At 39.0% G+C, this 25533-nt stretch overlaps 3 protein-coding genes across 5 annotated transcripts in view; 1 reads left to right on the top strand and 2 right to left on the bottom strand.

The window, feature by feature from the left end:
• The first annotated feature begins 7 nt into the window (after positions 1–7).
• On the top strand, positions 8–20943 carry LOC111326971 (uncharacterized). 2 transcript variants are annotated; one of them, XM_022931069.2, is made up of 19 exons: positions 8–147; positions 5185–5223; positions 5614–5675; positions 6080–6146; positions 9739–9865; positions 10101–10129; positions 10239–10274; positions 10978–11016; positions 12184–12294; positions 13144–13337; positions 14575–14782; positions 15353–15645; positions 16651–17111; positions 17451–17653; positions 18013–18216; positions 18957–19028; positions 19246–19468; positions 19645–19898; positions 20689–20943. In XM_022931069.2, exons 2-19 carry the CDS (start codon positions 5188–5190, stop codon positions 20803–20805), a joined length of 2736 nt encoding a protein of 911 aa, XP_022786804.1. In that variant the 5' UTR covers positions 8–147; positions 5185–5187; the 3' UTR covers positions 20806–20943. The 2 variants fall into 2 exon arrangements, with proteins under 2 accessions (XP_022786804.1, XP_022786813.1); XM_022931078.2 differs by lacking the exon at positions 8–147 and having other exon boundaries at positions 5087–5223.
• A 771-nt stretch (positions 20944–21714) lies between these two features.
• On the bottom strand, positions 21715–22776 carry LOC148722766 (uncharacterized). The gene has a single exon (XM_088733336.1). The coding sequence runs from the start codon at positions 22774–22776 to the stop codon at positions 21715–21717; it is 1062 nt and encodes a 353-aa protein (XP_088589462.1).
• A 2225-nt stretch (positions 22777–25001) lies between these two features.
• The window catches only part of LOC111327008 (exosome complex component RRP43), a 5795-nt gene continuing 5263 nt past the window's right edge, over positions 25002–25533 (bottom strand). For both annotated transcript variants that reach the window (XM_022931100.2, XM_088732573.1), the window contains 2 exons: positions 25383–25489; positions 25002–25164 (listed from right to left, as the gene is read on the bottom strand). In XM_022931100.2, the coding sequence (XP_022786835.2) occupies positions 25052–25164; positions 25383–25489 (220 nt within the window). In that variant the 3' untranslated portion in view covers positions 25002–25051. The remainder of the gene's footprint in view (positions 25165–25382; positions 25490–25533) is intronic.

The following is a 25533-nucleotide window of genomic DNA, read 5'->3' as shown; positions in this document are numbered from 1 at the left end:
AGTGCAAACAAAAGCGAAACAGGATTTATCTTATTCTTGTTGACTCACAGTTCCACCTAAAGTATGACGAAAATGAAAGATGCTTGTCGTGATAAGCTGGATCGAAAGTATAAGAGGAGACAAGCATAAACACTGTGCTAATTGGAGGTAAAGGCTCTCTCTATTTGTGTACTTTTCCTTGGGGTGTGCGCCTGGACTTCTCTTTCCTCCGTGTGGCGCGGATATTGAAGTTTCTAAGTTTCAAGCACTTCAGCGAGGAACGCAAATGTATTCTGCGCATAAATATTAGATCATTGGTAGACAAAGCTGTAGTATTTGTGCTTTCGGCTTCTCTTTCAAGGCCGTGCGTTGTGCCCTGAGGTCAATTACCCATTCTTCGGAAGGCGCCAGGTATACTGTGCATAAAATTTACTCGCCCATATTTTCCACCGAGCATGGCGGCACACGTGCGGAGGAAATTACTTCGTAATTGTCAGTGCAGCCAGTTCCTCTTTACCGTCGCATACCTTGAGGGAAAAAGAAAGATGTCTTCTTCGATTGTGGGAAAAAGTTGGCGCTTTAAAATGCCTCCGTGCCGTCAAAGCGACGGCGAAGCGATGCGAGAAATATTGATTGTTTGTGTTTTATCGTTCGTTGAATGAGAAAAATGACACGAACAGTGGACGTGTTTAATTGGTTCAATGTTTTGCCGTGAAATGATGCATAACACTTTGAATCTCGAACTGACGTTGTTTTAGTAATTCACCGCTAATGAGTTAAAAATTTATTTACACAGAATTTTACGGCTAAGTGTACTAAAATTGAGTAAAATTGTCATGTAAATGGAAACCCGACGAATTCGCCACTAATTTCGCACAGACGATTTGACGAGATAACTCGAGTGATAAAGTCGCCACTGGGCAATTTGCGAGTTTAATTTACTTCTCGAGATGTGTACTTGACCCCGCCAGCTATTTCGTGTTGTTACTGTGGTTTTCCTAAGCTCTTTCTTGCGGCCAGAATTGTTCACATACAGACGATCTTAAACGTCAATAATCTACGCGACAATTTGTAACAGTTGAAATATTGGTAGATGGATTATGAGTGAGTTTTGTAGATTTAAGCTATCACGAAACAGCCTTCCTGTCTAAGATCCAGAGACAGCCAGTCTTGACTATGCGATTTTGCGTATGCCCTCAAGAAATTTTTCTACGCGCTCTAATTTGGCGTGCCTTGTCGCGTATCAATGTTGTCATGTGGAGCGAGGAACGTGCAAAAAATGTGATATTAGCAGTGCAGGCTGTGAACAATATTTATAATATGTATATGTTCTTTGTGTCTTTGTTGTAGACATCATTAAAGGCAATTTTTTCATGGTAAAACCGTAACTCTGGCATCGAAACGGAAGTTCAAGAATGACAAGTGACTGTTAATTGAAAGCGAAACACGCTTTCAAGCAAGTTATGTTTATGTTGTTTCGTGATCGTACTTAATTTTTTTGAATCTGAAAGAAGTCGTAAATGCCAACATGAAACACTGTCTATAGCTGGCTACTAATGTCCGTTATGCATTAATTTCTGTGTGAAAGCTCGAGATATTATAAGAAGTCGTTGTTATTTATAGTGCCTTTTTTATGACACCCTAGAAATGGTACTTGTTGAAAATGAAATCGTCCTAAGCAAAAGATTTCAAGGGTCACTCTTGAAATGTAGTTTTAATGTTAACCTAACTCGTTGCGATCTTATAAGCCAGTTTTCCTTACTTGCAAGACCAGCCTTCAAATTGAAAATTTTCTGTTTAGTTTGATTTTGCTGTAGCTATTGATTTTGGTGCCAATTTGTCCCCAACGACTACCATGTTCACTGCTGATAAGAAGATAATATCAGAATTGACTTGCAGACTGACTGAAATCAAGGTTTAGGACCAACTTCAACATACATTAGGCAAAGCAATGAATGGCAAACTCTATTTGACTTACTCCAGACTAAAGGATATATCATGCAATGCAGTTTTTCATCAGTAGGATAGAGCAAGCAAATTGTAAAAAAAATGGTAATTTTCCAGACCTTTGTCTTTGTACTATCTTTTATTAGATTTTCAGGATTTTAGATCATTTTTGAGGAATTGCAGTGTTTTCCCTTCTGTGAAAGTGAGATTAAACATGTGTCTGCTAAATTTGTAATGTTTGAAAAATACTTGTGTCTCCTGCAAATGTGAAATTACTCCATATGTTAAACTTTAAGTGATTTAATGCTGATGTTGTGATTGAACAACAGAGCATTGGTTGTAAACAAACCCATTTAGTACTTAAAGTTCTAGAAGTCTGAAGAGGAGTTCTTTGGGCACATTGTTTTTTAGTGTTGTTTGGTGCAAATGTGTTACTACCCCTGGAGGTATTGTATAAGGTTATCATGGAGTTAGTCAGGAACAGTGAAAATTTCCTGTCATGTTGACGACAACTCCCTCAAGTTTTTGTGGTACTAATTAACCCTAAGGGTTGAAAACTCACTTAGGCATTATGGCAAACTGCATTATTACATAGAAAATTCTCACAGGATGAATGATGGTGTAAAATTCTCCTTGTTGCTAGAATGGACAGGTATGAGGTTCCTAGAGGTTAATTATGCTCGGGTGTTAGTTTTTGTAAAAGCCACAATGTGTGTAGGAGTAAAATTTCCTCAATAGCCTATCAGTAATATCTCCGATTGTTGTAGGACCAACTGGAGACTGAAAGTATCTAATGTATTCTGGAATATGTATTATGTGGATCTTACAGAAATGTACGGTTCATTTCAAGGAAGAAGTTCTGTGCACTGTCAGCATTTACAAAGATATTTTTAGTGCTTAATGTCTTGATGGCTAGGGTAGTCATGTATCAAATATTTTGGTGTCGGAAACTTATGGATGATTCTATCAAAAGGCACAGTAGATATGATTGATACAGAAGAAGAACTTCAAAGTGTTTTGCAACAGACCTTTATTATAGGGCTGTGTCTCACAAGGACTGGGAACTACTGAATTCACAAATTTGATTGGCTGAAATCAATATTGAGAGCGGTCTAGATTTTCCCATCTAGACCGGCATCTAGACTGGTTTAGAAAAAAAAGGTACAAAGAATATAAAAAATTGGCATATAAGTCACAGCCATATAATAAACATCTTAACTGAGCTCGGTCGGACTGTATGGGAGAATCTTGACCTCGGTCTCTGGTGCAGACCTCACTGCCTTTGGTCTGTAGTGGCAACCTTGGTCAAGATTCTCCCATACAGACCTCCTGCTTTGTTAATAAGAACTAATTATTATTATTACTATATTTTTAAAGTCGCCTAACCCTAACACTTTCAAGACCTGAAGAGTACTTCTCCCTGTAAGCCATGCATTTCTTTTAGATTTCATTCTAAGAATGTGGTGTGGAATCAAATCAGACCCCCCCCCCCCCACCCCCAACTGACATGTATTGTTACTTTCCTTACCTGTTGGCTAGATATGGTATTGATATTCCAAGGAGAAATGAACTATCGATCACTAATTGGAGTGAAAATCTTGTGGATTTGATCCCTGAACCCCTTTAATTTTTATTTGAAATGCTTTAATTTGTTTCTCAAGAAAAAAAATCCAAGCCTCTGAACTTTCCTAAATATCCCTGTTATCACTGGGGCCATGTTGGGTATTTCGATATTTACCAGAAGAGAAAGTAATAAAAGTAAGCTAGAAAACAAAAGCCCTTATGATATTTTTATCATGGTACTCTAAAATATGCCTATTTCACTGCAAGTGGCTAATAGTTTGGAATAGTTACCCGATGACATTTTTTTCCTTTGAGTGGGGGAGGGGGGCTAAACATGATCTGCTTTGTTGAAACTTTCTGCCAGAAAGATACATGTCCAGAGCTGTCAGTAAGAGTTGGTAGCTGCCCAAAACAACCCACTGGTCTGCCATCTTTAGCCAGCTACTTCCATCTCATTTTACAATGCGTGTTGATGCAACATTGTACAATTTCAATTTATGAATTTTAGTCATACAATAGAATTTGCCAGTAACAGGTTAAGATTTGTGAGTTGATTCTATATTCAGAATAGATGCAAAAGTGGATGTGAACTTGTAGATAGCTAGATAGTTGATAGTTCCCAGTCTTGTGGTAATCTGATAATTAAAAACAACATGCAGGTCCATGATAACTTGGCTGCCTAATATTTTATATTTTCCTTCTACTTTCAAACTTTTTGACAGCCTTGCATGGCTTTACTGAATTATGGCTCTATTGATTTTCCTATCGCCCTTATTTAACCTATCTTCAGAGTTGTACTTATTTCAATGTCTCTCTTCGCTTTAGGATAATTTGTAGAATCAACTAGAAGATAAGAACATAATTCAAAAACAAAGTTATACTCGCAATCTAATTGGAGGGAAGTTGTATTCATTTTCTTTTTTTTTTTATAGAGATTAGAAATATGGCACATCTTCTGGGCATTTGGTTTATCAGGAATTATTGCTAAAAGCACAAATTTGCAAATAGAAAATCAACTTACCTTTTGTGGCATGGGTTTGTGGTGGGAGATGTTTCAAAGTGGTGCTGAGTCTTACTCTTTACATTCTGACTGCACGTGCTCTGACATAATAATAATTTTCTGTCAAAGTTTATGATGATGCTTGGCAGATGTTTCCTTTTGTGTCCAAGTTATGAATTAGTGAAGGTGATATCTGCATATCTGCATGTTTAGCATGACTGGGAATAATTCAAAACAAAATTTGAAAATTGTGAAATCACCTGTGAAATTTTGTGAAACCAAAACTAGAAACACTTTGTAGCCTGCATGCATTTTATATATGAAGCTGCATGATATGCTATGTAATGAAGGAAGTGTATTTTAAATAAGGTATTCTAATGCATATTTGGCATATTTGGAAGAATCAAGATAACTTACTTCCTAAAGAAGCAAAAAGCCCATCACTTAATAATCAGGTCATTGCTGCTAGACTTATCATTGTTTCCACAATGAGGGATTTATCTTTGGGAGTTCCAGACCCTAGTAAAGCTTGCAACCCACAATTCTCCTCGTCTTTGGTGATTGCATCTTGAAAGAACTGGGCACTAGTTTTTTTAAGATCAGAGACGGCATATGATGCTTACATGATAGGCTATACTGAGATGTGAAATAATTTTGAAAGAAGTTAAAAATGAGCTGTTTTTTTGTTGAATTAGATAATGATTGGAGCTAGCCATGGGGACATCAAGCCTCAGGTTTGTTGATTCAGACTTACAGAGTACTTAAATGTAGCAAAGTGCAACTCAACAGGAGTTATTCTTAGTATTTACCTAGTAAATGGAACCTACATTTGACCTTTGACAGAGCTGTTGTAAGTGTTTTCACCCTCATAGTATAGATGTTAAATCTCTGAAATGATATTCCCTGGTTGAAAATTTTATCTTTCTTGTCCTCATCTTTATAGTTACTTTAATTACATTTACATTATTAAGAGAAATTTCTTTTAGCCATGCATTCCTTAGAGGTTAAAGTTTCAAGGCTCACTGTATTCAGCTTGAAGTTCTAAATTTCACAATCTTTTGAGGGGAAAGTGAAATAGAGGAGAGAGAGTTCTCAACATTTGATGTGATGGTCTGATTTTTCAGGAGGTGATAAACTCTGCTTGCCACCGACTGTTGAAGAGAAAAAGACCAAGCTCAGGAAAATGGTATCATGATAATCTTTAAATTGTAAACTTGTTTTACCCTTCTCTTGATAGAATAAATCTCTCTGGTGTTTGGCAAGGAAGCTTTTGGTCTTTTTCTAACTACTGAAAGCTGTAAAATGTTAGTCAGCTTGACACCAAGCACTAACAAGGGTGTCAAAAAAGTAAAGGAGTAATATTCCGTCAGCTGTAATCAGCAGGCAATTACACGATTATCGGGGCTATGATTTTCAGCCATTTTCAATCTGTGGTATTTTGGTATCCGGGCATCCACTAGATCTTTTGACAAAAATTTGCAGTTAGTAAATTTTGATTGGATGTGTTGCCATTGTAGCAGGGAAGGGTAAAGTTGTGTATTGGTTTTTAGCAACATGATTAACTTTGGAAAATGTTCTGCTGCTTTTCAGGCAGTCCTTGGAGGAGCGTCTTCTGGACTGTTACATAGAATCATGTGAAGGGGCCCCAAAGGATAAGGTTAGATCTGTTATTTCTGGGTGCTGAAACGATCTTTGTTATGACTGTTGAAAATGTCCTCCTTTCCCCCCCCCCAAAATGCCACATTTAGAAGGGAAAAAGGTGTTTAACAAAATTTAATGAATCTCCTTCCCCCCCCCCCATAACTTTCAATAACTAATGGGTCATTGAGAAAGGGGGGGTTGCTTCAACAAAATTTGATAGCTGTAGATAGAGGGGTTGTATAGAAAAAGTTCCTAAGTGATCTCTGTTTGACTACTAGATTCTTCCATCAAATTGTCTTCCTATTGGGTGTGAAACAAGGGGAGAAGAAGTTGTTACATTGAGAGTCACTGGGATCTTTGTTTCGCACTCCTTTTCAATTACTGGGTTGTCGTTAAGCGGCGGCAGCCGGCGAAATTTGCCGGCTGAGAAAGAGGCAGTCGCTGGATGAGTTTTCTTTGGTAATCGCTCAACAGACAAGTCTTGATTTTTTACAGTTTAAGTGAAAAATAAAAATACCTTGCCATTTGAAAACAAAAAGGTGATAATAAAGCCACAGCATTATGAAAGGTGAAATGAAGTGTTGCTTTGAATTCACTGGTCTTAACTGATCTGTGGTGTCTCTCTCTGTTTCGAATCGCCATTTTGTAAACTCAAAGCTTGGTAGCCCCGCAGATGAGATGTTACAAATGACTGGACACAGCTGGCTTAATGGCTTCCTCAACCAGCAGGCCATTTTCTTAGCTATAACACTGCAATTATTAGGCAATGTTTTATTAGTGCTCTACATGGAAGACCAGTAGGGACCACTTTGGCTGCCATGGCTAGTAGGAAAATTTTGTTACCTCAATACTCAGGGAAAGTTGCCAAATTGGTGACCTGTGTTGGGCGGTCACGCATCATGGTATAATGTTTTTGTTCTTAATTTCTATGATCTTGAGTTAAAGTGAGATAAACAATGGCAAAATATATTATTAGTGCTTGGTTGTTGCCTCTCTCTTCTCTTTTTTGCGAGTGTTAAGTCTTGAGATGTTTCATGAACCTTCATGATTACCACCCTTATTGTTACCAATTATAAGTGAATACTATATCAGGGCTCTGAGCTCTCTCAATATATTCTCTACCAAAAATACCCCAGTTTACAAACATTGAACTGTAAGACTAACTAGATGTGGTATAGTTGTTTTTCTGAAAACCTGGATGATATGTTGAAGGTATCAAAGTAGAGTACTTTTAGGCGAGGGCTTTTTAAAGTCTCCATTAATTTTGGCAATCTGAAGTCGTGAAATGGTGGTCAAAAAGTTTCAGTGGCCAGAAGTTATAAATGTGCAATTATAAAAACCATATACTACACTGCCAACTACACTGCATGCCTTTGAAAATAGTAACTTTGCTGAAATTATTTGTGGAGCTTAATGGCACATCCCATTCAGCTGAGGAGAAAGAGGAATTTTTTTGTGAAAGAAAATGTCAGAATATCAACAGTACTGGATGCAAATGCTAATCTCAATTTTAAGACAAAATCACTTGGTTATTCCAGTACTCAAATTGGCTACTTTAGCAGAAAATTTACTGCCAAGAATTTTTTAAATTGCCATGGGGACCAAAATGGGCCACAATGAATCAAGAGGGTAACCTTTTAAAGAAACTGTGGTACTGCATCAGTGATGGTTATTACAAGATGATTTGGTTTTGTCTATAATGATGACAACCTGCAGCGTTGAAATGACACAGGCTGAAAAAAAAAGGCTGATGAGAGAAATGGGAAACACATTCAATGCATGTAAATCTGTAGAATATTTTTCTTGGTAGTATTTGTACTTGATATGTTACTGGAATGCAAATATAGTGCAGTGGTATCACAAAGAGGTATACTTGAATTTTTTTTTGATCAAACTGAACCCTACATGTTATATCTTGCTATGGGCCTCTTATTGTTGTTTCTATTGTGGATACTGCACGAAGTCATAGTGGTTAAGTAGTCCTTGTAGACAGACTTGCTCTTTTTTCTGTTATTCTTAGAACAATACACTAGTAGCTGGCAGCTTAGAGTTACAAAGGTCACGAGAAAAAGTACAGCCAAGACAAATACAGAATTACAGTATGTGTACCATCAATGGCAATTCATAAGAGCATATTTTTTATGGCTGCGTTTTAGCCATTTTTGCAAGAATGGGTTCAAATATTTGCATTTGTTGTAAGTGGGAGGTGTTTCTTGTTTTTTTTTTTTTTTTTCCTTCATTCAATCTCTTTAAGATGTAGTGTAAAAACATGCTCATTTGGGAGAAATTATCCTGCTATCAGGGCCCTCATCTGAGCATTTTTCAAAGTTGCCATTTTCCAACCAAATATCATAAAGAAGAGAGAAGAAAATCTTAATATCCAGAAAAAAGAGATGTTTTGTGCAATATTGATTATGATATTTTTATACTGAATATTTATAGCACTTCAGAACATGAGCACTAATAAAAAGGTTTCGGCATAATAAACACTGGTCGCCAAATCGGCGACTTTTTCTGAACCAAAATGTTTTCACTTACCATGGCAACCAAAAAGCAGTAGGCGGGACAGGGGCTCTGTTTGTTGTAAATAGGATTTTTCTGGATTTATTTATGCATATTGTCTTTGGAAGTGGATAGTGTTGAGTTACTTGTGAATCAAGGACTACACGTGTTTTCTTCTCTTTTTTACCTCATGTAAGCCAACACAACAGATAGCAGTTACTGGATAAGATAGCAGGAGGCTACATACTCTCTAGTTTGATTAACAACAGTGGTTGCTCTGTCCCTTCTGGATTTAAAATTTGCATTAATAATATAGTTACACAGACAATGATCTGTATCAGACAAATGACCTGTTGGGATAGAGTTGTTTTTTTTTTTCCCAGACAACTGAAGTGTGAATGGCACTTTAGAAACTGTTGTATAGATTCCCATTTCATATTTGATTGTTGACAAAAGACAGGATCACACCTTGTGATACTGGCCTTGAAATTGGATGTTGGTATTATGTTTTTTGCAAGGGTAGCTAAGGTTCTATAAATAGGCTGAACTGTAAATGGAAGGACTGACTCTATTTAGGGATCTTGCCCAATAAAATTCAGCCACAATGATGTATTGGTGTAAGAAAATCTCTGTGTGGAATCTGGCTCTTTTAGTGTCTAGCTTTTAATAAGCTGATATAACCACATTCCTGCAGTGTATATGAAGTTAATTTTGTGTAAAAATGTATGTCAACATCTCTTTGCAGACCACTTAGTCATTTGAAATATGTCAATCCTCTAACCTCCACACGTGACCCAGACAGAATTTTTCCCAACAATACCAATACAGTATCAATCATACAAGAGATTAGCGTAAAGAAAAATATTAATTAGGGAATTATTAGTTGATCCAATACCAAATTCTCCAAACCAACATCAAAAGAGTTGTATAGCATTCAGTAAGGAGAATTATTGATGAGATCTTGGGTGTGAAAAACTGAATGCCTTGCAGTAGGATAGGTTTATTTTGATTTTGAACAGTGAAAAATGATTTAGACATCATGTGATTGTAATGATTTTCTTAACATTTAATCAACCTCTTGTTTTTCTTATTGCCTTGCCCAATAGCGTTTTTGTCATGGAGTGCGGCTGCTGGAAAAAGTTGTTCTTCAAGACAATCTTTCCACCCTTGTTGTAAACCTGTACCCTAGGAATGAAGGCTACTCTTTAATGCTTAAAGGCAAAAATGGTGCAGGTAAGTGCTTAAATACTGCCGCAGTGGTTATTATGAGTATTTCTACTTCCCCCTGGATGGGATCCTGGTCCATCACAGGTTACCCCCCCAGGTTTTTTGTCAACTTTCCCTGACAGTTCACACGTAGCCACAAGGGAGATACATTTAGCTGTGAGTGAAAAAAAAAGGTGAGTGAAAATGTTTACTGCTTGTGAAATTAATCTAATCAAGCCTGTGTTTCTCTTAATTTTCCCAGATTCAGAAACTGTGAGGCTGCCTTATGAAGTTAGTCAAATTTTTTATGAATAAGATTTCAAGTTTTAAATTCATTTCAATCATTTCTTTCTTTTTTTTATGTTAATCATGTTTAACATATTTTCTTTTTATACAACAGGAGTCTGAATTCTTGGACTACCTTGATGCCCAAGAGGTATTGGAGATTCATATTTTATTGATTGTACTTCTCAATTGCCTTTACCTGAAGGCTGCTAACCCTTTTTCTCCTCCCTTTCCACACCCCTAACCCATTATTGGACACGCCCTTTGTTCCCACTCTCCTCACATGCACAATCTCTGCCAGGCCAAGGAAGAAAGTTCACCTGCCTCTAGATCTAAAGAATGAGGGTTTACCTATCAGTTTTCATGCAGATGAATTTGTCAGAATCCTTATATTCCACAGACAGCTTAATGTCTGAAAATTAAGTCTGTATAATGCTTATTATTGAAAACTGGGTCATTGGATAATGCAATTCAAGACTTTTTATTGGCTTAGCCGTAATGGTATATGAGCCAATATACCATAATCTACAAATATGGCAAGTGTAAGCGTCAGCTAAAAAATTGAAGATTTGGTAAGATTTTTCTAATATCTTGGGGGTGTTTTTAATAAAACAACTATTCCACTCGTGCTTGTTGGATATGAGATGATTATAGCCAACTTGGCGCAATGTGCCTCGTTGGCTATCTATCATTTCTTAACCAATGTGCGCTCATGGAATAATTGTTAAATAATCAGTGCTTTAAGATGAAATATTAGCAGTATATGTGCTTGATACAGCAGCTTAGGGCATGTGCCCAGGTTCACCTTCTGAATTCTAATGTTCTTGTAAGCTCTTTTCTTTTCCCTGTTTCAGCTTCCTCCAGTGCTGATTGATCTGCTAGAAAAATCACAGGTATTGACCACTTTTAAAAATGGCTGCCGGATTAATATTCTTTTGTTTAAATTTAAATTAGCCTTTCTGGCCTCGCTTGAGATAATGTATTTTTTTTAATTTTGTACTGGAGAACGAGGCCAGAAAGGCTAATTTAAATTTAAACAAAAGAATATTAATCCGGCAGCCATTTATGAAAGTGGTCTATGGTTGCATTGCTTCCAATTCTAAAACAACCAGAAAGTTTATTTATTTATTTATTTATTTCAAGATTTGTACATATAGAATATATACAGGTGTTAGACAACAAGTATATAGCATCCCCAACAAGGTTCAACCACATTACCCAACCCCATAAACCTAAAAAAACAAAACATATATATGATTAGATAAAAGCATCTTAGCAAGAATATGCGTTTCTTATATTCACTCTTCTGCGTTTTGGACAAATAAATTTGTATGAGCGAATATTATCTTCACCAAAAACATAATGCAGATGCCAGAAGAAAAAAGATTTGAGCTTGCACTTAAAGGATCCAGGGAAGTAGCTAACTTAATGTCATCAGGAATACTATTCCACAAAATGGTAATTCTGTTGAAGAAAAAAATCATGGAGAAGTGAGGTGCGAGATCTGTTTGTTCTAAGATAAAGTTCAGAGCTAACTCGGCAAGAGCACCCCCTTAGAAAGGAAAAATATTCATCAAAGTGCCGTGTAAAAATTACATCTCCTTTCAAGGACTTATAAAAGAAAACTAAATGTAGATATTCTAACCAATAATTTAGTGGAAGTAAATTTAGTTTAATCAGACAATCTTTGTAACAGAGATCACTGTTTCTACCTGCAATAAAACACGTGGCTCTTCTTTACACCTGCTCGATGAGGATTAACTGATTTATTATAATTATAAGCCCAAGTTACGGCAAAGTTTGGAATTTGAAGGATGAAGTTCCTTTAATACATAACTGCTGGGATTATGATTCCATTCCGTACAGTTGTAATGAAGAATTATATTTTTCTTTGTCTTTTTTAACCTTCTCTTATGAAAAGAAAAACCTGAAAAAGCACATGTAAACCTAGGGATGTTAGGAAATTTCAGTGAGTGAGAAAAAATAGTTTTGCACAAGAGGTACTAGTCAGTATTGAGCAAAAGGTATTCTCATGTAAAAACTGCTCTCTATTCTTTCAGGCAAATATTTTTTATAGTGGTTGTGTCATAGTTGAAGTGCGAGACTACCGCCACAGTCCTACAGGCAACTCGTATGACAGCAACTATGTCTTACTTCGCCCAACTTACCAGGTACACTTTAGTGTTTTGTTTTTCATTCAAAAGGCAAAAACTGCTGATTTTTCCCTCCAGCTTTCTGGTTGCTTTGGTGAACCAAAAACAAGTGTAGAGCAAATTCAGAGTCCAAGATAAAATCAAAGAGGAAAGGACCAAACCCTTCAACTCTTGAGATCTAATCATAAATTCTCCTGGCCTCTCATTGTTATGTATATCCTTGAAAATTAGTGACGTGAATTCGGCGTTAGATCAAGGTAACAACCTCTACCCGATAAATTTGAGTATTACCATTGCCTGTTTGCTGGATGACGGGGGGATTTTATGAGAAGGTACCTGTTAATTACTTTTGGGAGTTAAAAGGGTTTAAGAAGCACAGAAAGCATTAATGCTGTCGCATTAGATTTGTACAGTGGCATTTAGTTGAAATTTGTTACCAGTCTTCGCTCGGACAAGTGACACATGTTTTTCACTGTTCGAGACAAGGTTGTACCTTGGCCAACCTAAACGGTTTTCAGGGCGTTAAATTTGCTTTAAGGATCTTATTGTCAATGGTTTTACTCATCCTATATAAATGGAACGACTAAATGGAAAAGGAGGGCAATATAACAAGGAACCTTAAGGAGTGATTAAAGGTGCAAACACTTCTACGAGGCCGAGTGTTTTAATCCTCAGGACAGTAATTTACCGACGGTTACAGAAAGTAATTTCTGTTTCTCCATGTCACTGGTTCTTGCATTGGTTAGTTACTTGGTCATTATTTAAAACTTTAAGATATTGGAGGACAAAGAGATATTAAGTCACTAGCAGCTCCACAAGCCTGAAAACAGCCTTGATAACTATAACCTTTTTCTCTTCCTTCTACAGACACTAGTTTGTGACATAAATGCTATGACTCGCGAGTCCCCTAACTGGACAGAAGAGGGCAAGTTAGTACTGGAATCACAGTTGCTGTTAGCAACAGAAGGCCCTTTGTGTCTTGATCCTTCAATAGAAGTTGCACAGGTTGCAAATCAACTCCAGTTCAACAGGAACAAGTTCCATACTTGTGGGATCAGAAGGTATGTGTAAGCAAACCCCTCAACTGATTTCAAACAACTGTTACAGGGGGGTTTACATCTTGACCCTGTCACTCAAGATCTCATCTGTAATTCTCCTTACTGTCTGTCATACAATTCTTATGATCATTATTTTGGAGAATTTGTTAGTGGATCAACTAACAAATCCTTAATTGATGTTTTTCTATTTTCTCATCACTTGTCTGCTTGTATTAATATTTATTTTTTCATATATTTATTCTATCTCATTTATCACTTTCACGGGTTCATTACGAATCAACTTAACGGCCTGCTCTCAGTTGGCTTGTTAGCTCAATTGGTTAGAGCGCTGCACTAGTATCGCAGAGGTCAGTGGTTCGAGTCCCGTACAGGCCTGATTTTTTTCAGGTCTGAATTTCGCTATTGCTTAAATAGCGCTATCTACTGCGAGGATCGTGCATCATACGTATCAAATACCGCAGTTCAAAATATATGATTTTCATATATTTATTCTATCTCATGTATTAATATTGTAAGGAGAGTTTTTGTCTTGGTCACTCATAGGGAGAATGAAAGTGTTAACCCTGTCATAGCTAGGAGCTACCAATTGGTGATTACTGCAAACACCATTAATGCATGGTAGGGCAGAAGAGTGGTAGACCAAGGAAAAATTTCAAATAGGGGGATTTGCCTATCTGACCACAGTTTAGACAGGCTTCAAGGAGATTTGAATCCATGCCTATGTGTGCATATGCATGGCCCTGTAGCTCAATTGAAGCAGTGTCCAACTATTAGGCAGAGGTGGGAATCCAGTCAAAACTTGCATTTTTTCAGGCTTCTTTTCTGCAGTTGCTTAAATTGCAGTCCACTCGTGAGGACCATTTCATTGATTGAAACTTAACTAGTCATCTGTAATTGAAGCTTTGTGGTAGCTGTGGATGCCATAAAAGAAAAAAACATGATAAATACTCACCCTGGTTATTGCCAGAAGGTAGGGTTCTAAGCTCAACTTTTACCAATTAAGTTGGCATTAAGCGACAGAATCATTAAGAGATCTCCTAGTTAAGATCAAAAGTTAAGTAGCAAAAAATAAAAGATCTAGGTGGCAAGGATATATATGCAGATGAGCTCACCACATGACCACCCCACACAAATTGGTGACTTCTGCTGCAAATGTAGCAGGCAGAACAGTGTCAGCTAAAGGTGCAGATGGGTTAACCCAGGGCCTAACCCTAATTATTGTATGCTTAATATATTTCAGGAGCATAAAACGACACTCCCAAGCATTCTATAACAGAGCAGGACTGATGTCCCTTTGTAATGCTCCGTCTTACCTGAAAGTTCTCGATTTCCTGTCACAATACAAGAAACCCCAGCCACCTGTCAATCTTCGTCTGGCAAAGACACCGCAGACAACTGACACATGGCGACAAAAGCCAATTCACCTCACACCACCTGCAAGAGTTGATGTAAGTGGGAAATGTTGTCAATCAATTAGTGGCCAAAGTAGGACCAGATCAAGAAGTCGTCCTATCAAAAGAAATCCCCACAGCTATTAAGTTCATGATCCAACTAGTGTGTACTTTAATTTTCACAATGATGCCAGTCATACATTTGGAGAAGCTGTAGTCTTAAATTGTCCACAAAATTTCAAGAATTTATGTGCCCAGGTGGAGCACAATATGTGCTTCAAATGCTTCTTCTGCAGCTGAATGGGGCACTTGGTTTGAGTTTAGATTTATTTTTTACATTTAGAGCAGTTCTCAATTGGATATAGAGCGACCAAAACCAAAGTCATCACAATAGGCAATCAAAACAAGAATTTGCTGCTTTGCCGGCTCACTAGCCAATCAGGATTCAAGTAGATAACAGGCAAAGTACCCAAAGTGCGGGAAATCGCGGGCGACCAATTCATGATCGGTTTTCATTTGATGTCTGATTGGTTACGGGAATGGCGCGAGTTTTCTGGACCAATTGCAGTCCGGAGTAAAGCAAAACCAGAGCAGTTACCACACCTTATGTCTTACGTATTTTCTTAGGTTGACTTGTTTTCCAAAATAATTGAACGTCCAAAGCTGACAGTTGATAACACACCAGAAAAGGTCCAAGAAGTCACACTAGAAGGAGAAAAGACCAATAACAGGAGTTATTTCTGCCGTGTGACCATTCGGCGTAGACCAACAGACCTGCAGTACTTAGGTGAACTATACCTCGAAGAAGACACAAGCAATTCACAAGGGGCACCTGCTGTCCCAAACGCAAACACTTCGGCTTCCAGCAAGGCAGGAAAAGCATGTCAGTTTTTTCTTGGAAGTAAACTTGGAGCTCAAAAGTGAGTAGTCAAAATCGCTCTGTTTTCTAATTTCTTAATTTCAATTAGTGCTAAAAAAAGACATGTATTTTAAGTGCGAAAGAACTTTATTATAGCAGAAGTGCCCGTTGGGAAGCATAGTTGACTTCAGATTGAGCAAGATAATTTGGTTTTATCATCTGAGTTGATAATATGAATTGCCCATCGTAGGGAGTTTCTAAAGCTGAAGTTTCGGGCGTTAGCCCTTCATCGGTGAGAGTAAATTGAGGAATTTTCTATATACAGGAAGCTGAAACTACAGTGTAGGAGAGTGACGTGAAAACACAACAATTAATTAGTTGAATGAAAAGCATTCGTTGATACCATAGGGTTTAAAGAGTGCCTATTTGAAAGGTAACTTTATTTCAAGAGTTTTGCAACTCTCTGAACCGCCCAGATGTTTGCAAGTATTATGTACTGAAATTGCGAGGAGAAATTACTTGTTAGTCACCCTTTTTTTGGTTAAAGAGTGTAAAAACTTACCACATGGTAACTAAACTAAGGTATCTATGATGCACGATCCTCGCAGTAGAGAGCGCTATTTATGCAATAGCGAAAATCAGACCTGAAAAAAATCAGGCCTGCACGGGATTCGAACCACTGACCTCTGCGCTGGATTCGTAATAAACCCTTGATGATAAATCAGATACAATGAATATATGAAGTTCATACATTTTGAACTGCGGTTGTAGATACGTATGATGCACGATCCTCGCAGTAGAGAGCGGATTTATTACGAATCAACTTAACGGCCTGCTCCCAGTTGGCTTGTTAGCTCAATTGGTAGAGCGCTGCACTAGTATCGCAGAGGTCAGTGGTTCGAATCCCGTACAGGTCTGATTTTCGCTATTGCATAAATAGCGCTCTCTACTGCGAGGATCGTGCATCATACGTATCTACAACCGCAGTTCAAAATATATGAACTTCATATATTCATTGTATCTAAACTAAGGTATGCTAAAGATTTTATTTTGATTCATCACACAGGTATCTTCAGCAGTTCCAAGACTTGTACACTGAGGAAGGGCGTAAGTCTGTGAAAATTTGTACCTACATTCCTGGCCAACACCAGGTGGCACAGGCTGCTGCAGCCGCTGGTCAACAGGCGTCACATGCACACAATACCAATCAGACATCAACAGCCACTGTTGTTCCTGTTTCCGGAAATCCAAATGTGCAAGAGCAGACACAGGGAAAGGTGGCAATCCCTCTACCCACAGCCACAAAGACTGTCACTGTAATTCAGAGTAATAATTTGGGAATAGGTTCCCATACCACGTTACCTGGTAACTCTGCAGTGTCTCAAGTTCCTGTTGTACAAAGTCTTTCGAATGTCCGAACTTATGGCCAAAAGCTGGCAATGTTTCAGCAGCGAGGAACAGTGGTTGGCACAGTTTCAAGTGGAACTGGTGTGCCCCTCAGTGGAACAACTAAGATTTCTACAGCAGGTATTGTTTAAGTTGTATGCCGACATTTTGTATGCCTATATTTTGCAGATAAACCAGGGTATTGTGGCATAATTATTACGACCATTTTCTGACCTGCAGGGGATAAATAAGCAAAGAAATCATCTTTGTAGGTGAGCTGGAATTGATGAAATTTCAGAAAAGAAATGTGAAAAAATTCAGGGTTTCCGTCGAAGTCTGAACAATTTTTCTGAGTTTCTTTTCTGCAATTTCTCTCTCTCTCCAGCTTCTCTTTCAGGATCATTTCTTTACCCATTACAGTCTGTTGACTCGTTATGCTTGATGACAGTTACCTATTGGAAGTGTTATTATACTATTCAGGCACAGTTACACAGTACATTTCGACAGCACAGCCAGGAACAACACTTCAAGTCTCAAACGTAAAACCTGTTCCTGTTTCCTCCACTGTCAAGTCCGTTCCAACAACAGGGAGAAGAATTTCTCATCCAGACACTGCTACCTCATTACAGTCACCGACTACACCTAGTGGGGGATACACAGGAGTTGTGGGAGCCTACGTGCAGGTGACTCTATGATATAGAAAGGCTAAATTTGAGACAAGTGGCTTACGCTGCGGTAGCTTGCATTGGTTTTTGTCGTAATGTGCATCTAGGACTACTGCTTCTTCCACAAAGGAATGTTACGGTATAACTTAACCGGCGGTAAATTTAACAATTATATCAACTGAGTTGAAATTGTAAATTGGCCACTGTAAAGAGTTAAAAAGCTAACTCCTTACGGTGGTCGATTTACAATTTTAACTTAGTTGATATTACCAAATTACCTTGTTACCTCCACCGACGCAGCAACACAGTTTCTTTAGAAATTTACAAATTGAATACAGCATTTGGCTGTAAAACAGTTTGATTTCATCCAATTACAGCCGGTTGTTGGCCCTGGAGGAATGAGTGTTACTGTCCCAGCTGGAGCGACTGTTACGGTAGCAGGTGCCACACCCATCGTTCCAGTGTCCAACAGTGTGGCCATAGCTTCCGGTCCATTACCAACACAGTTCATCGCGACAGGTTTGAAATCAGCCAATCAAACCTTACAACCTGCACCAGGGACGTCTCTTACCCTACTACAGGTAATGCTACAGCTGTAAGTAGATGAAGTTAGCACTAAAACCGTTGAGCCATTTCCGAGATGCACAAATCCTGTGTGGTAAAAGAGGCCAAGAGCGAAGCCTTTTCTGTGTGAAATGAATTGTTCGAATCATGCAAAGAAACTCGTCGTTGCCACGTTTTGAAAGTGAGACGGTTTAGAACAAGGAGTATTGCTGTTCCCTTTCCAGGGCTGTGGTCTAACAGGGCGCTGGTGCCTCAGGTGACCAAGTTTTGTGTTTGGGCGACTTGAGTGTTAAACTTCATTTTTATGAGAGCTTTTTGGAGTTGGGCACCCCAGATTTCCTAAATGAGAACCATTGGGCACCCTGCAATTTTCCTTAGAGCACAGCCTTGCTTTCTCTTGGATGGGATTCGTGTCCATCGAAGGTTATCTCCCCCTACTCCTCCCCCTGTCCCCTCCCCCTTGGTTCAAAGAAAAGTCAGCTGACTTTGAATTTGTCAGAAACAAAAAAGCCTTTGCTGCCGCAAGAGACATAGTGCTGTACGTGTGATGTTATAAGTCTGTGAAAACCAGTTTTCCTCCTACTGAAAACGTCAATAAAACCCCCAAGCTCGTAATTAGTCGTCATTGACAGGTCAAAATAAGTTTATCCTCATTTATTGATGCCATTTTTCTTGTCCAGACGCTTCACTAGAGGTCGTGTCAAGTTATTTAGCGACAAAACCTTCTTCTTTTAACTCTTTTTATGTCCTTTTACAGGGCACCTCAAACATTCAAACACAACAAGCTCAGATAGTCCATCAGACAAGATCACCCTCTACAACTTTCACCGTATGTGGTTTGATTGAAAAGTTCAGACTAGCAACTCTGTTCAGTGAATCTTTAGTTTAGTCAAATAACCACAAGAATGCTGAATGGTAATTTCCTTGGACTTAGTGGAAAAGTATTATGATAAATTTTCTGTCACGGCTTATTCCAGCTCTTTGTGCACTGAAGATGAAGAGATGAAGAATTGCAACATCTTTAGATATTCCTTCTTCTTCCTTAGATTCCTGGTAACTTGGTTCCAATAACTCACATTCAGTCGGTAACTGGAGCAACCATCAGTGCTCAGATACAGGCAAAAACGTCTCCTCAGGGTACCCCTGCTGGTCAACCGCAGCCTATTCTACCGAACACACCACTCTCCCCTCCCTCAGCCATGACTACAGTTACACTGAATACAAGACCCATTCTTCCACAACAACAACAGCAAAGGAAGATAAATGCAGGTATTTTTTTAAAGCAACTTTAAGTAATTAATTAAGCTATCGATCATTGAAAGGAACGGCTTTAGTTTTGCTCTACTTTGGGGTTTAATTGGTCTAGAGTGCAATTTGGTACCATTGTTGATTATCAGTTCACAATGGTGTTGAGAAACTAAACGTAACTATCAATTTCCCACTAGGAGCTGGAACATCACCAACGGCCATTGCTGCACTAACATCCACTGTCAACCGAACCACTACAAACCTGCAACCTCTGGTACCAATTGGAACACAGCTTCAGCAGCAGCCGTTCCAGGTACGAATGGTGCAGTTCCCACAGCAAGGTGGCCCCACCCAGATACAGTGTCAACCCACTATTGTTCAGGCACCCAGAGGAGCAACCCCCGTCCAAATAAACACGCAGCAAGCTCAAGTGGTGCAGGGTTTACAACAGGTAGGGATCAATTGCACTTTTCTATCTTTATGTCAAAGATAGAAAAACCAACAACAACAACAAAAATACATCACAAAGTTTGTCATGACCCCTCCCCCCATCTTTCTCTCTATTTCTAACAAGTCCCCCTCTCTAATGAGTCCCCTTCTGTAATCAGTTCCGTTCTCTAATAAGCTCTCCTCTCTAAAGCACCAGATTTAATAGTTCCCCCTCTCTAATATGCCCTCCTCTAAAAGCACTTTTGACTAACAAGTCCCCCTCTCTCATAAACCCCCCTCCCTGATAACCCCCTTTCTAATACCGGGAAACCCCCTCTCTAAAAGCCCCCCTGTCAAAAGCCCCTTCTCCAATAAGCCCCCTCTTTAGTAGCCCTCCTCTCTTACATGTATAAGCCCCCCCTCTAACAAGTCCCCCCTCTAACAAGTCCCTCCCTCTAACAAGTCCCTCCCTCTAACAAGTCCCTCCCTCTAACAAGTCCCCCCTCTTATAAGTCCCCCTCTCTCATAAACCACTCTCTAATAACTCCACACAGTAGTGCTTCTCTTTTTCCAAAAAGTTCCCATTTATGACACGTCTCCTCCTAGAACAATCTTCTAATACATTCCTATGCAATAAGTTCCCATTCAGAGGTCTCTTCCTTTAATGAGGCCCCATTCTAGTATGTTGTCCTTTTCAATAAGCCCTTATCTCACTTCCCAGTCAGGAAGCCCAGGAAATTAATAAACTCTACACAGGTCTATTAGATCATTCGCAGAATTTCTGAATACGACTTTTCTTATTCCTTTACAAGATTCAAGGAAAACCAGTCACAACAGTCAAAGTAACTCAACAAACGCAAGGAGCACAAACAACAGCCAGAGCGCCAGGAAGATCCCCTGCACAGCGACGAAGATCGCAGAATAAATAACTTATTGAATAATATTTATCATGATTAAATTGTACACAAAGACTTTTATACGAGCTTGTAGAAAGACACTTGGGAAGTGTTCTTCACTAGGTATTAGAAGGTAGTGTTTGCTGTCAAAATAGAATTTATTTATTTCAACTAGAGTCAATTGTTGTATCTCGGCTGATAGTCTGGAAGCAAATGTGGTCCCGTGTGAAGTTCGTGCTGAAAGCAAGAAGTATTCATTAGGACCTACTAAACATAAAACGTTTGGTGCCAGCTTTGCCACTTTCTCAGACCGCTTTTAAGGGGGGATTAAATTCTGACCCATGAAATCCAGCGTGAAAATGAGGCTGAAACACATAATTTCTCATAACTTTATTAATAACCGACGCAAATACACCAAACTTGCTCACATGATTGGGCATGATCCTCCCTGTTGATTTATGCTAATTTACATAGGTCACGTGATCGTACGCATGAAAGCGAGACTGAAACACATAATTTACTATAGATTTGTCAAAAAAATCCTTATCATGCCAACCTTGCTCACCTTAGTCAGACATCTTGCATCGATTGGTGCTACTTTGTAGTGTCGCGTGACCCCATACATGGAAACGAGGCTGGATATATCTGGTAGCAAGGTGTAGGATGGCATTTGTCTTGCCAAATGTATTAACAACTACTAGGCAGATACATATCTGGTTCTCCGAATTCAGATATAAAAACTTCAACTAATCATTGTCCTATGGCCCATAGCACAGGGACGAGACGGATAAAGGAAATACTGCGGAGGCTCCATTTGAAAATCTATCTTGTACACAATAATTTTGCCAACTTTGATACTGGTTCCATGTATTCATTTTCGCATGTATATCGGAACAAGGGCAGAAAATGAAAATAGCGAGTACTGCTATTTTATATATAAAGTCATGAAAGTTTTACTGAATATCTATATACATTGTTCAGTTGTCCATTCCTATGGAATTTCCTGTTCCACTTCGTCCTCATCATACTCATCATCACTCTCACCATACTCGTTCTGGTAATCTTCAGAGCACAGACAGAGATCAATACAGACAAGTCCGGCTTTTGACACTGAAAACGGTTGTTAGAGCAACGGGACTTGGAGCACTTGCATCGGACAAGCTGTTGAATTGCCTCTGGAGCTGGTGGAAGATTTGTCATGACTGGTGCCCACTTTCCATCTTCATCTTGCCATCCATAGCCTTCTAGTGAGGGCAACACCGGGTTTGCTACTTGATCGTTGTTCCAAACAAGAAGCTGGTAGTGCACTCTCAGTATGGCTTGATGGAGAGCAGCTTGTGTGGGCGGCAACCTCTCAGACTCAGCTTGATTTTTCTTAAAGAGGGACCATCTGAGGGCTTTGACAGTTTTGATGTCTGTCTTTGTTTGGTACATCCGACAAACCAGCTGTTCCACTCCACTTCTTGTGCCGTCATCTGGCTGTTCCCCACAACTGAGGTTAGCAAGAGCTTGCAAGATAGGAGTGCTGGCGTTATCAAACTCATCCCAACAAGTGGCTTTTCCCTTTCCAGAGAAACTCCCAGTAACATCTGCTCCAGTCAACGCATGAAATGCTGGCAGTGCGGCCGTCTTAGTGGGCCCAAGGGCGTCTGCGATTGACTTCAAGTTGATAACTCTACGACTACTGCCCGTCCCAGTAACAAAGCAAGAGTTCGAGCACAAATCTGGATACCGTCGGAGAGCCAAAACAAGAACATCAGTGTCAGGAGAATATATGGTGGGGTAGCACTGACCTTGAGCAGAGGCATCCAGAGCATGTAAAATAATCTTCGTGTCGGCTTCTTCTTGTGTACCTCGTAAATGCCTGACGTCTCTGTGCATTGCCTCACATTCCGTTCCCCACGCCACAACGACTTGTCTCCCATTAGCATTATCCTTCACATTCTTTGCAAGAAACATAGTAAGTTCGCCCTTGGTCTTTGAATGGACAAGAAGCTTCTTCATCGGCACCTTGGCGATGTGGGTAGAATCAATAAGGCGATAATAAATGGGAGCAATTGGCCACCTTGTCGTTTGACTCGTGTTGCTTATTTCAGCGAGGATGGTACATCATATCTGTCGAAGATTATGTGGAGCTCTTGTAAATCATTATACTTTACAAGCAAACGATTCGTGAAATGTTCAGCCAAGTCTCTACAGTTCTTGATCCACTCTGGCTTGTCAAGTGATTGGACTTCGGCCATTCCATCAACAATCACTACTTTGAATCCTGCAGTGATTTCTTGTGTATTAGTACTAGGGCCACCTGCCTTCTCTAGGATATGCGTCAGGGCACTCTTACAAGAACAATGCAACATAGTACCATTTCGTGCAAACAAAGATCTTGGGACAACAGTGAACTCATATAAGCCTCTTGGATTTCAATTTCTGGGCGGCTCTTGCACACCATCGCCAAACGAGCAAACAGATTTCTGTCCTCCTTTAACTCGATGATCGTGTCTTTAGCTTTGACTTTGATGACCTTAGCACTCGTTTTCCAGGTAAGAAGATTCCGCTTCTTTACAGGAGCCCAGAGGTTGATCTTTCCTGTCTTGATCCTATCTTGTACAAAAGCACTGAATAGCTTTCTCCCTTCTTCACTTTGATTAACAAGATCTTTCTTCGTTTTCTCATTCATCACAACTTTTGTGACTAAGTTGTACAGATCGGTGTTGGTGTTCTGGTCTGATGAAAAGGGATTGGTGAAGGTCTTGATTGTCTCGGTCTACTTATTTATGCTGTTATCTTCATGCGTCAAAACAGCTGAGTTTAGTTCGTGATGGTGTGCACGTTCCGAAACGAGACCCGCCATTGCCCTGGCTTCTACTGTGAGTCGGGCTAGTTCTGGGGCAATGAGGAAAAACTTGGCTCGTGCGCTCTCATTCAAAGTGATTTCTACAAGCCCAACAGAAACTTTCATCGATCAGTTGAGGTGTTCCAACGCAGTATCACCACCAACAGCACAGAAGGGAACCTCTTGTTCATATCTGTCGAAGATTATGTGGAGCTCTTGTAAATCATTATACTTTACAAGCAAGCGAATTTGCGCGAAATGGGATTGTAGAAATCGCTCATAATAAAGTTATATAAGCCACACGAAACACATTATCATTACACCTTTTTAGCTTTTATTTTTTTAATTCAAATGCTATACATACAGCATTAATATGCATTACAAACGTTATTGTCCCGGATGATGTGTTCACCTTTGGTGTGTTTTGCAATCCAGCCTCATTTCCGTGTATGGGGTCACGTGACACTACAAAGTGTCTAACTGACTAAGGTGAGCAAGTTTGGCATGATAAGGTTTTTTTTTGACGAATGTATAGTAAATTATGTGTTTCAGTCTCGCTTTCATGCGCAAGATCACGTGACCTATGTAAATTAGCATAAATCATGCCCAATCATGTGAGCAAGTTTGGTGTATTTTCGTCTGTTATTAACAAAGTTATGAGGAATTATGTGTTTTAGCCTCGTTTTCATGCTAGATTTCATGAGTCAAAATTTAACCCCCCCCCCCCCTCTTAAAAACCGTCTGAGCAAGTGGCAAAGCTGGCACCAAAACTTTTCATGTTTAGGAAGACCTAATGAACGCTTTTACACTAGGTGCTTGCTTTCAGCACGAACTTCACATGGGGACCTTATTTTATGACATTTGCTCCCAGACTATGAGATGTATATATTATTAAAATTAAATTACTGGTAGAGGGAAAGAGTACACATTACTCTCTAGTGTCTGTATTTCTTTTCTTTAAAATGACAACATTATATTTAGTCCTAGAGCAGTAAGTGAAACAAAGTCAGAATCCTTCCCCATCCCCCAAACTTTCCACCAAGATTTTTATACTGAGAGAATTTTTTTCCCAGCAGAAACTAATTGATTGAGACATGAAAAATGCTAGAAATGGACCTAATGTCAGATGATAAATGGTTCCCTAGAGTTTCATACTGTTTCGTGTGATTTCAATCACTCTCCTTGGACTTCAGACACTACCGTCTGATTTAAGACACCTCTGTGAAACTTTGGACACTCCCATCCAAGTTGGGACACTACAATCTGATTTGTAACATTTCCATATGATTTTGGGCCTGCATGTCTGATTTAGGACACTAGCCTCCAATCTTGGACTTTTTGTCAAAATCTACTAAATTAGTAGATTTACATTAAATATATAAATAAAATAATGAAGTTGTTATGTGGAGAATATTTTTTAATAACAAGATTTCATAGGATGTTGCATCATCTGTCAACATTTATACAAGCTGTTTTTGTAAGGTCTCTGACTTCTTTTGATCTTATCAAGGCCACTTTGAAGCATTCCTGTAGTTTATCATCAGCTAGGGGTGATCCACCTAAAAAAAAAAAACAGCAACAACAACAATGAGATGAAAAGTTCTCTCCCAACCATCGTCCCTTCAATGACTGAAATGGCTATCAAGCATAGTTACGGTTTGCATTTGATGATTGTTGTTGTTGTTGTTGTTGTTGTTGCAAATGAATTCTGTCATAAGTTAAAAGCATTAGTTTATTGGTCACTCCTCATTTGTCAGATTGCTGAAGCACACGTTACCTGGTTTATGAACTGCAGCAATTTTATCATCATCTGTGAGGACCACTGTCACAATTCCTGTCACTAGATTTTCTTCTTCATCGGTTGGGTCGACAAACAATACTGTGCTACGAGGGGAAAAAATCAAGTTTGGCTGGATTTTACACTAAAG

This window comes from Stylophora pistillata, chromosome 9 (genome assembly GCF_964205215.1).
Source record: "Stylophora pistillata chromosome 9, jaStyPist1.2, whole genome shotgun sequence".
Lineage (NCBI taxonomy): Eukaryota > Metazoa > Cnidaria > Anthozoa > Scleractinia > Pocilloporidae > Stylophora > Stylophora pistillata.
This window is presented reverse-complemented; position numbering and strand designations above follow the sequence as displayed.